Source organism: Panulirus ornatus, chromosome 27 (genome assembly GCF_036320965.1).
Source record: "Panulirus ornatus isolate Po-2019 chromosome 27, ASM3632096v1, whole genome shotgun sequence".
Taxonomy (NCBI): Eukaryota; Metazoa; Arthropoda; class Malacostraca; order Decapoda; family Palinuridae; genus Panulirus; species Panulirus ornatus.
In genome coordinates, this window is record NC_092250.1 from 3,572,071 (window position 1) to 3,584,234 (window position 12,164).

The window sequence follows — 12,164 nt, forward strand, 5'->3', positions numbered from 1 at the left end:
GACTGTATCAGAGAGAGCGGTGTGTAGCGCCTGCACAGAACTCGTCATGTAGCGCCTGTGGAGAACTAACTCACCATGTAGCGCCTGTAGAGAAAGTGGATTGTTGTGACTGTAGTCGACATTTGTGTGCGGAGCGACGTGTCGACAAGTAATTAACCTGATAATGAATAAACATCATCGCGAGTATAGTGAGGACCATCAACGTGTCAATAAACATTGACGTTTCTGTACACAGGTTTTCCTCATACAAGAAGTGATGATGGGGTCGCACAGGATTACATTTACCTCTGCTTGGATCCTGATGAGAAGGAATTATTTCCCTGAAGTGTCGAATAAATGATCGCGACTTTATAATCATCTGCAAAACTTAGGTGTGTGATTTAATGCAATTTGTTCCGACGCTAAATCGCAGTCTTCCATGTTTTGCTCTCTAATCATGATTGATTACTTCAAATTACGTTAGAATCAAATAGTATTGAATAATCTGATTACTTCACTTTATTTGCGGTTATAATCTTAAGAAGACGTGAGGTTATTGAGCAGTAATGGTCGTTAAGACAGAATTAGAGGACTAGCGGTTCCGGCGTCATTATCAGGATGGTAAAGCAATTACTGGCAGGTTGACTGTGATGTGGGCCCAGGCTGGGGCAAGACACGGTCCTCTGGCAGGGTTCCACTGTGTCTGTCTGTCTGTCTGTAAGTCTGTCTGGTTTTAGCCATGTACATCTTGACCTGGTTAATGTCTGTGTTTATCTCTCTGTCAGGTTGTCTGTCTGTCTGTATACAACTTAACTTGCTTAACACTCTGTCGTTTGGCTTTGGATATCTATTTGTGTCTGTCTGTCTCTGAGTCTATTTTTGTTTGTTTGGCTTTGTCTTTCTACCTGTCTGCTATATCTAATTTTACTCATCTATTCTTCTATTTCTTCCCCTTTCTGTCTTTCTTTTTCTCTATATCTATCTAACTATCTCTCGCCCTATCTTCTCCATAGCCGAGCAGCTTGGAATATATTTTGTCTTAATGAACTACGTAATTAACAGAGACGGCCCCCCCTCTGCTCCTGTGAATAATAGAGTGTTAGCACATTAGGCCGACATGAGACACAAGACTGGGTAAGGTTGCTGGAAAGTCAACGTATGTCACATAACCTCGTCTCTTGAGAATATATTTCTTTGCCCTTCAACCTTAATGACTCTCCTGAAGTTTCTAATATTTACATGTTTTAATAATAAGTTTCAGACTGAATGAGGTAATGCTTTCATAGACCTCTGAAAGAATATTTGAGTTACAGAACCACAGATGCACAATTAAATATTACAGTAAATTGATAATTAGAAAAAATGCAGGTTTTATTGATGGAAATATATCTTGTGCTAATCATATTACAAAATATACTGGAAACATAATGTTAATTTCAGATGGTTTTCATATATATATATATATATATATATATATATATATATATATATATATATATATATATATATATATATATATATATATATAACAACAGACATTTCTTTCACGTTTGTCTGCTCTGGAAAGTCTGCAACACCAGAGTGCAATTGAGTTACTAAATCCTGACAGTTTTAGTACAGAGAAGTAACTACATTAAGACAGCGATACGACCCTTAGGTCAGGTCAAAGCTAAGGCCATCCTACCCACGGGTTCTATAACCGTGTTGAAGGTCGTGTCGCTTGGTTAAAGAGTCGCATCGTCGTGTCGAAGGGTCGTGTGTCGTCGCGTCGAAGGATCGTGTGTCGTCGTGCTCAAGGACTATGCCATCTATAGATCAAACATTTTCATGTCAAAAAGGTATCAAAGTCTTGGGGGAGGTTCGTCAGCCTGGCAGCCCCAGACCAGCTTCTCCTTACTTCATGTCGACAGTGTTATGTCACCCACGCCCACCCTCCTCTGATCATGTGGATGCCGGCAACAATCTTATGGGATATGTATCTTATGATAAACAATATGTGTACCCCAAGTTGTGATATAAGAGAGAGAGAGAGAGAGAGAGAGAGAGAGAGAGAGAGAGAGAGAGAGAGAGAGAGAGAGAGAGAGAGAGAGAGAGAGAGAGAGTCAAAGCTCTGATCTTAAGCATGTTTGATGGGTTTTGATGGTGGCATGAGGCAAGCTGAAGGTGTTTGTAACTTATATATGAACACATTAGTCTAAACTACTCACACAGAAATCATGTATCTTATTGTTCCTAAATCAAATCTAAAACTGAAGACGAATTATATGTGAATTTGGGGACACAGACACACAGACACAGACACACAGACACACACACACACTGTCATATTTTCTTGGCAGATCAGAAGCCGCTCCGCAGTTCAAGTGACAATTATGAAGAATAATCAGGTGGTCACTTCTTGTGTTTACTTTCCTAAAATATCTGCCAACTCCAACCCGACGTTTTCCCTCACCTTCACTTGCCCGGGCAGTGAGCTAGCGCTACAAGACCACATAGTGTGGAGAGAGACGCAATATGTTTTCGTCTTTAATGTAACCTTGAATTAGAGGCATTACACAGCTGCTACACGCTCAGCTTTCTACAGGCCCTCTACAGGCGCCACATGCCACGTTATCTACAGGCGTGCTACAAGCCAAGCGTTCTACAGGCGGTATACACCAGGCCTTCTACAGGCGCCGCAGAGCAAGCTCCCAGCCGGAGTGATCACGGGGCAAGAAACTCAGGCATTAATCACTATGTGAGGCAGTTAATCCTCTCTCAGTAGACACGCCATCACGTCAGCTTAATTAGACGAAGGGAAAATGTTGGTCGGATCTCTGCCCCTGGCCGTAATCCACGTGAAAACTGCAGATTATGCTGTCTACTGCCACTGTATGATACCGTCTACTGCCACTGTATGATACCGTCTACTGCCACTGTATGAAACCGTCTACTGCCACTGTATGATACCGTCTACTGCCACTGTATGAAACCGTCTACTGCCACTGTATGATACCGTCTACTGCCACTGTATGATACCGTCTACTGCCACTGTATGATACCGTCTACTGCCACTGTATGATACCGTCTACTGCCACTGTATGATACCGTCTACTGCCACTGTATGATACCGTCTACTGCCACTGTATGAGCGGTAAAGATATATCCGCGTGTTAACTCGTCTACGTGAGTCATGATATTGTCATATGAATGTCATTGCTGTCATATTGTCCCAGTTGTTGTCGTTAATTTTATTATGACAAAATTATGGTTATAGATGTATTAGTATGGGTTACATTGTTGTGATATCTGTATGTATTCAGTTGTGTTGGTGAATTAGTTCATCTTTTTTTTCAATCACTTGCTTCTCTCTCTCTCTCTCTCTCTCTCTCTCTCTCTCTCTCTCTCTCTCTCTCTCTCTCTCTCTCTCTCTCTTTCTCTCTCTCGCACGCGACAGGCAATCATCGACCAGGGAGGTGCTGCCCACCTGGATACAGGGGTGGGGGTGTCTACAACGTCAACACAGTTAACGATCATTACAGAGGCTGTCAGGTTCCCCTCCCTTATCCAGGTTGCTGTTTTTTTTTTCCTCTTTCTTCCTCACTCCCGTGCGGGTAACTGGCGTTCAGTCCATCTCCCATATTAAACCTGAAACACGTAAGTCTCACGGCTCTTTTGATCTTTATTCGTAGGTAGGTATTTACTGACAGTAGAGAGAGAGAGAGAGAGAGAGAGAGAGAGAGAGAGAGAGAGAGAGAGAGAGAGAGAGAGAGAGAGAGAGAGAGAGAGAATCACATGGATATTGGAAGACAGGCTGGCGTCTGCATCTGTCCAAGTCTCACGAGGCCTGGTGCACGAAACTGTTTGGAAATATGTGTTGTGTTAACATCAATAACCACTCAAGTCATTTTCGCCCTTCATCATCTCTCACTAATAACATTAGCAAATCTGCGCCATATATATATATATATATATATATATATATATATATATATATATATATATATATATATATATATATATATATATATATTTTCTCGATTTTCTCGTTAATAATGTTGAAGGAAGTTAATAAATCATATCTACTCCATCTCCCTTTGAACATAGTTTGATGTAGAGATGATGTAGATATGTTGTAGTGCTGCTGGTACCGTTATCCAGCACGAATCAAACCGACGCTTCTCTTCCTGTATTAGGTCATATGGAAATCAGCGTTTCCAGAAGTTACGTGAAGTTTAACAGTTGCATGAAGGCGTCCTTCATGCTCGTGTATACAAGGAGAAACATTTTAGCTTTATTTTCAAGATGTTGTCATTCTCTCCTCAGTGTGGAAATACACAGAAAAGATCTACACATGCCAACGAGAGAGAGAGAGAGAGAGAGAGAGAGAGAGAGAGAGAGAGAGAGAGAGAGAGAGAGATACTAGGGTATGTGTCCTCCAAGACACAGACACACAGTTTCAAGGACACAGAGCCATCTTCGCTACACCCACGACAACGTTGGAGACAGATCAATGGTCAGGGTTTTGCATGTTAACTACAGGAAAGTTAAAGATTAAAGAGAGAAAATAACACCATCACCAGCAGTAAATAACATGTTGTCCCTCCTACAGAAGCAGATCGACAGGCACTACAAGAGGTTTTCAATACTCCTGTAGTGGCGATTCCATTCCCTTCAACTACTGTATTATGAAACAGTTTCCTTGATAATCCTATTACTTTTATGTAGTCATCAATTCATGATGAGCTTAAGTATATGTCAGGGCGGGGCGCCACCACACGCCTTCATGCTGAACTAGACACCATCTCTGGAGGACGTACAGGAACCTACAGCAGAAAAACCTAAACAAGATGAGGAAGAAGAAGGCTCTACAGACATTTCAAAGACGGTAGAAGATGTATTGTAAACACAAAGCGAAAACCAGTCGGAGGGACGAAACAGCAATGTTGGTGCATGAAAAACTTTGCAAGACTTCAGAAATGTGCAGACAAACTTCAGAAATGTAAACACAGACTCCAGGAATATGCAGATAGACTCCAGGAACATGTGAACAGACTCCATGAATATGGAGAAGACTACAGGCCTATGAAGATAGACTACAGTAATGTGCAAACTTCAAGAGTGTGCAGACAGAATTCAGGAAGGTGCAAACAGACTTCAGGAGTGTGCAGACAGACTTCAGGAAAGTGCAAACAGACTTCAGGAGTGTGCAGACAGACTTCAGGAAAGTATAGAACAGACTCAAGGATGCTGGCGGTGTAAAAAGGAAAAGCGAAGTTGGGATATCGATGGCAGGAAGAAACTTAACACTGAGTAACTGCCTGTACTGGCTGACAGACAGATGGGAACGAACCCAGAGTGTTTTATAAACACGCTTCTCATGTGTAGTGATCTAACACACACCAGTGTTATGCCTGGCGCACACATGTGAGGTACCCTCCACGTTCTGTCAGGATATTACTACAACCATCAACGATATAGATGAATTACAATAACAACAGTTATCAAATAATGAGGGTAATAACCCAGAGTCTTCGCTCACATCATGGATGACATAACGTAATGAGACTTGTATGATTATAATCTGGTGCGGCGACTCATTTCTGTGTAGGAGAAAATTCACTGTAAACAGAAGACACTGATTACTGACTTGGCGGCGACAAACAACATGATTAAACAACCATGTACGTAACCATCTGAGAGGAAACATGAGGTAAAATCAACGACCCTTGGTAACAAGTGTACTGTGATGAACACCCAACCGAACGACATAGTTTGCATGGAAGAAATGATAGATTCTTTGTTCTGAAACAGTCTTGATGTTTCAGTCATTTGTAAAAGATTACAAATTTGTAATACTCCATTATCTTGTTTCACTTTCAGGCAGGTTTCAGGAATAAATGTGTTAAACATGTTTTCATCAGAGTAAGGGATGAGAACAGTTACAATGATGTAAACTGATATTCGAGTTGAGAAGTTCGTCATAACTTGTTTAGTAAATGTCATTCCGTCTTCCTCACAGCAGCCACTTCATGCAGAAGTTAAGGAGGCTGTAGTGAAGTTATGCTGTTTAACTTCTGGTAAACAGGGATGAGTTTCTAAATGCCTACAATATCATCAACATACATTTGTCCATCTTTGTCACTCGATGTTTTTCCTTACATATTTCCTCTCCTCTTTAGTAACAGTTGTTGCTCATCATCTTACTGGGTTCCCTTTTTTCTACTTCCAGCGACGCGGCTGCTGTCTGGGTCTGGTGTTGGGCCGCTGGAGTTCTCTGAGTCTCGCTACTGCGCCGTGCTACCTGAAGATGCCCACCTGGCCGCCACCGTCCTCACCGTCAACGCCACACACAGGAACGGTCAGTCACGATGGCATTCCAAAGTCCTATGTCCTTCCTTGTCCCCCTCCTGTCCTGTGGGACTCTGTCCTCCCTACGGCTTTCTGATCTCCGTTACCCTCTTCTTGTAACACTTTGTTCTCCCTTATACCCTTCATGTGCCACCATGTCCTCCCTTGTCACGTTCGTCTGAATGTGACCCTCTCTCCTCTCCTCTTACCTTCCTCTTCCTTTGCAAACTCCCTTCCTTCCACGTCAGCTTTCATCTGTCAACTGATTCTCTGTGCTTCCCGTGCTCTCAAAGCTCTCTTGAGGGTATTCTTCACCTTCTTGTTAACCAAACACACACACACACACACACACACACACACACACGGGAGATGTCTCACCAGTGCAGATCTCCCTCACCATACCTTATAGATAGGTAATTACACACACACACATGTGTGTGTGTGTGTGTGTAAACATATATATATATATATATATATATATATATATATATATATATATATATATATATATATATATATATATATACCAGGTCCGGGGTAGACCTGCATGCTGTCAGAGGAGCCAGCCTCCCGCTGTACTCGACTCTCGCCAGACGCACCGTCTCCTGTGTGCCTGGAAGGTTGTGTTTGTTCAGGGGTTCCTCCCCTCTGTGTCCACCTTGGTCATCCTCCGGCTCTTGTGTCATCCAATCCACAAATCCACCTCGCCCGCCCAACCTTTCCTTCTTCCATTCTTTCTAAATTTCCAGACCATCTCAGCTGTCTTGCCTCTGTCTGTCTTCTCACTGGGATTGTACCCACTGCTTGCCATACTCCCTCGGTTCGATCTGGCCTTGTTTCTCCACTTATTGTCCTCAGTGTTGGCATTCCAGCCGCCATTATTCTGTCTTCACCTATTGAAGTAATTGTTCGCCTCTGCTTCGTATGCTGGTATTCAGTCAAAGATATTCTGAAGAAAAATTCTTTTACTTCTTCTGATTCGACTGAATGGTTTAAGTTTCAGATTTTTCTTTCTATTTCGCTATTCTTTCCGTCGGTCGTGTCGCATATCCTTCTGTTTTCGAAGAAAATCCTTCCCAGGTGTATGGTTCCAGCTGCGTCCTTCACTGACTTTCCCTCTTTAACAACATTCAGATATTTCTCTTCCAGCCTCCGTGGCCTCAAGTATTCCTACCCTCCCCACGACCTCCTCCACCCCAGCCTGGGTCAGTCAGTCATTCCAACAGTTATGCATCTTCTTCCCAGCGATCAGTTATTTCCACACCAGGAAATGTCATCATTCTCGTAAACCATTGCATCTCGGGCACCTTGTGTCATTCTATCTTCTCTAAATCCCTTTATACCAGCGTCCATATATGAAGATATAAGAAGAGTGATGCCACACTCCCGTGTGTGAACCAACACTGATACCAAAAACTATTCTTGGTTTTGTATGTTGACATAAACAGTGATCTTTAAATACACTTTCAATTTGACACTTGTCTCGTGGTTTTCCTCAATACAATCACAATTTTCAATAAAAGAATCTGTCAGTCTGTTTAGTCTCTCTCTCTCTCTCTCTCTCTCTCTCTCTCTCTCTCTTTGTATATATGTATGTATGTATATATATATATATATATATATATATATATATATATATATATATATATATATATATATATATAATCAAACTCCCACGATTTTTCAATTACTTTCCCTAAATTTAATTTCATATCTACTGTGCTTTCATTATTTCTGTGTCCATATTGCTGTCCTCTCACCAGTGGTTTCATAATTGTTTTTCTTTCTTTCCAAAACGTTTTCGTATAAGTTGGTTGTGTGGCTTGCAGGGGAGACTCCATGGTAATTACCGCAACTTTCAGAATGCGTATTGGACCTACATGTGGAGACTGTCTCTGTTTTCACCCCTTGTCTTCCGGGACATTTCCAGCCCTCTATGTTTCATAAACTGGGGTCAGAACTTTTATATCTCAAACATTCTGTCATCTTTAGGGAGTTTTACTGTTACTTCTTCTTATCCTCGTAATTTTCTTCTCTTCTTTCCTTAGGTGGTACTATTCCTAAGTCCTCTTCTTCATGACGTTCGTTTGGGGTATCTTTCCCATCTTCATTCTGTTTAGTTTACTTAATAAGATTTTCTTATTACGTCTTCAAGATCTATGGTATCGTAGAGCTTGAATAATCCTTCTTACTTTCCGTTTGCCAGATTCTATCATGATATAATTCCTTCTATTGTGTCTTTGAATTCTCTCTACGGACGATCCGAATCTTCTCATGTTTCCTCTTTTGTTCTTCTTTTCATTTGTCCTGTTTCTTATCGCGCCACTTTATCACTACAACAAATGCCTCGTGTCCTGCGTCGTGGCCGTATCTTTGATTTCTCCGTTTTCTTCTCTAGTGTCTCCTTACATCTTCCCTCCACCCGGCAGTATGCTCCCTCCTCCCTCCATCAACCCCTGGAAGATATGCTGACAGCCCTTTTGGCTCCCAGCATTTCTTCAGATATTTCACAGACATTTTCCTTTCGAAATTTCCAATCTCCCAGCTCTCCATCTCTTCTCCCTTCCCCCATTCCTCTCATTTTTTCCACCTATGCCTTTCCCCTGCCTCCGAGTATTTTAGTTTCAATTCTAAATATTTTTCTCTTATTTTTTTATTTGAGGTTCTGTCTTGGGTACAGGGAGGTCCCCCACTAGTTCATGGTCAGGCTACACAGACACGCTTGGCTTAAGTAAATTATTCAAAATTTTCAATTTTTCAGAAATTACAAGATAATCATGGTTGATGTTTGGTGGAGTTTAGCAGTGATCTTACTCCATCTACAAGTGAATCTCGTACTTGTATTTGTCTTTGTGTATGAAATAACAATCCATCGTTTTGAAAGCACTTCTGAAGCAGAAACTAATCCCTCTCCCTGCCTCCATAACTCCTGTTTTTTTCTCTTAGTGGTCCAGTGAGAATGTCTACTCCAGGTATTTCTTTCCGACCCTTACAATGAATTCTGTCAGTACAGCCACCGACCCTCAGGTGGACCACGTCATATTGAGGACAATATCTAGTGTGAGGTGGTTTGATTAAGTGGTGAAAAGGTGAGAGAGATATATGGTAATGGAAAGAGTGTGGCTGAGAGAGCAGAAGAGGGTGTTTTGAAATGGTTTGTACATGCGGAGAGAATGAGTGAAGAAAGTATGACAGAGGATGTATGCGTCAGAAATGGAGGGAGGAAGGTGAACGGGGAGACTGAATTGGAAAAATGGAAGGATGGAGTGAAAAAGGTTTTGAGTTATGGGGGCCTGACATACAGGAGGTTGAGAGGTGTGCAAGGAATAGAGTGAATTGGAACAATGTGGTATACCGGGGTCAACGTGTTGTCAATGGACTAAACCAGGGCATGTGAAACGCCTGGGGCAAACCATATAGCATGGAAGGAGGGGAGTTGACACAGACCTGGGTCGTATGTAGCATGGAGAGAGGCGAGGTGCCACAGACCTGGGTCGTGTGTAGCAGCCTGGAGACAATAAAGCAGATTACAGCTGTAAATGAGTTATGTGCAGCACTAAACCACTGTCACATTCCCCCATAAAAATGATCACATTATGGTAGGGAAACTACGACTAATCTGTAGAATCCCCAGACTACTAAAATCGAGATATCCAGATGAAGATTGCAAGCCATTCTTGGTGTGTTCCTCACCTGTAGCCAGTGACAACTACGTGAGTTAGATGGAGAGACAGGAGGAAGATACGCTTGTTTCATTATAGCTGCAGGTGGGAGGTCCTCATACCACTGAACATAATCATGTTATCTTGAGTCTCTCCAGGTGACGTTCTCTTCCTCGGTAGGGTACTGTGGCTCCCCTCGGTAGGGTACTGTGGCTCCCCTCGGTAGGGTACTGTGGCTCCCCTCTGCCTGCTCACTGTGGCTCCCCTCGGTAGGGTACTGTGGCTCCCCTCTGCCTGGGCACAGCAATAAACCATCTCATCTTAACTCAGATTATTTGATATCAATTTGATATCAATTCCACTTTCGTCCGACCTCCTCATACCTCACAAAGACTCATGCCAGCTTCAGTATTTTCCAAAATGATGCTCACTACAGCAGAGCACAGTTCGCTGTACTGAATCCGTTATCATTTTCGTCCTCGCCAGCAGTCCTGCCGAGCACCATATTCCTCCATGACGCAACACTCACTGTTTCTTCAACTTTTATACGTTTGACATCACGGTATCCGACAGCTTCATTTATTTACTTCTTCCATCCCGTCCTCTCTCTCTCTCTCTCTCTCTCTCTCTCTCTCTCTCTCTCTCTCTCTCTCTCTCTCTCTCTCTCTCTCTCGTTCTCTCTCTCTCTCTCTGCACCGCTCATATTTTGGTTTCAGAATTTCTATCCTCCCTTACCCCAATCCTATCTGCAGTTCGTTCATTTTTTTACCTATTCACACCCTCGAGCCACTTCCATCGTCAATTTCCTATAGAGCTTTTTTGTAAACCTGGTTCGTATTATCATCATGTCCTCGTCTCACTTCCTCTGCTGCTTCCAGACCTTTACAGTGTCCAGACTGCTTCTCCCACTTTCAAAAAATCATGCAGGTGTTCATGGAAGTTGATCGGGCCTTCCAGGAGGCTTCTAAACCTTCGTGAAAGCGAGGCATCATCTTGTGCTGGGAACGTTAAGGTGACCAGCGAGGGGGACGCTGCGTGAACACTGGGATGACCCTGGGTTCTCATCCTCACCACACCAGCAAGAGTTGGAAAACATTCTCCTTACTGAGAGAACCTACGTTGTTCACTGGGCTACAACGTAGATGAAGTTCATAGCACATGACCTCCTCTCTCGGAGTCCATACTGCTATCCTCCCTCTGGTCCACATGCCTGTCGATCCTCTCCACCCGTATCTCACAAGCCACACTCACCAGAGGGACCGGTCTGTAGCTACCACAACTTCCAGGTCACATTCCTTAAAGATATAATGACATTTGCTCTCTTAAATTCCCTCGGCACTTTACCATCCTCCAGCAACGTCTTGAACCGCATTTCAGTTCCTGGTGTAACTTGTGTAGCTCACCTCCCACAGGCCAGGATGTGTGGTACACCAACGTACCGATTCTTAGTGTACCTTGTATTCCTGTCCTCCCTCAGGCCAAGCAGTGCGCTACAGTATCACTGGGGGCAACAAGGACGGACTCTTCACCATCGACCAACACTCTGGGGTCATCACCTTGGCCGCCGCTCTAGACTACGAGATCCAAGACAAGGTGAGTCTATGACAATGACGGAGGCTGTGACGGTGACAGTGACAGGGAATGTGACGTGACGGAGGCAGTGACGGTGACGGGGTATGTAGCGATAAGGGAGACAGTCACAGTGACGGAAGCTGTGAACGTGGTAGGGGCTGTGACCATGACGGGTTGTGACTTGGAATATGACAACGAGGAAGATCATGACAGTGAGGGAAGCTGTAACGCTGATCATTACAAGTGTTACTGCTTCTTGGTGGCGAAATACACCGACGAGAACGTCTTCAGCCTCGCTCTGGAAAACTCTTTGACTTCTTTTCGCAGGTCGTTATGATCTGATTCTGGTAAACCAATGGAAATTGGGGATAAACCCCGCAAGGAGGGAGCTGAGTGACGAGGACTCTTAGTTTAGGATGTGACCTTTACCTGAGGACGTGTGGATCTCCTGTAGTCAGGTGCAGGCTCAAGGCCAGACTGTCTCCTACACAGAGCTGCTGGGCTGGAGACCAGGCAAGAATGATGAGTAACTCGATACAGAGAAGCTGACTGTAATGATGAAGGTATGCTCAAGGTTGAAATACTTCCTGTAGCATCTGTAATCTACATAATTCCATCTTC

General features: G+C 43.2%; 1 protein-coding gene across 3 annotated transcripts in view; it reads left to right on the top strand.

Moving 5' to 3' along the window:
- The window catches only part of LOC139757549 (putative neural-cadherin 2), a 90,967-nt gene that overhangs the window by 72,340 nt on the left and 6,463 nt on the right, over window positions 1–12,164 (top strand). For all 3 annotated transcript variants that reach the window (XM_071678139.1, XM_071678138.1, XM_071678140.1), the window contains 2 exons: window positions 6,191–6,319; window positions 11,449–11,564. In XM_071678139.1, the coding sequence (XP_071534240.1) occupies window positions 6,191–6,319; window positions 11,449–11,564 (245 nt within the window). The remainder of the gene's footprint in view (window positions 1–6,190; window positions 6,320–11,448; window positions 11,565–12,164) is intronic.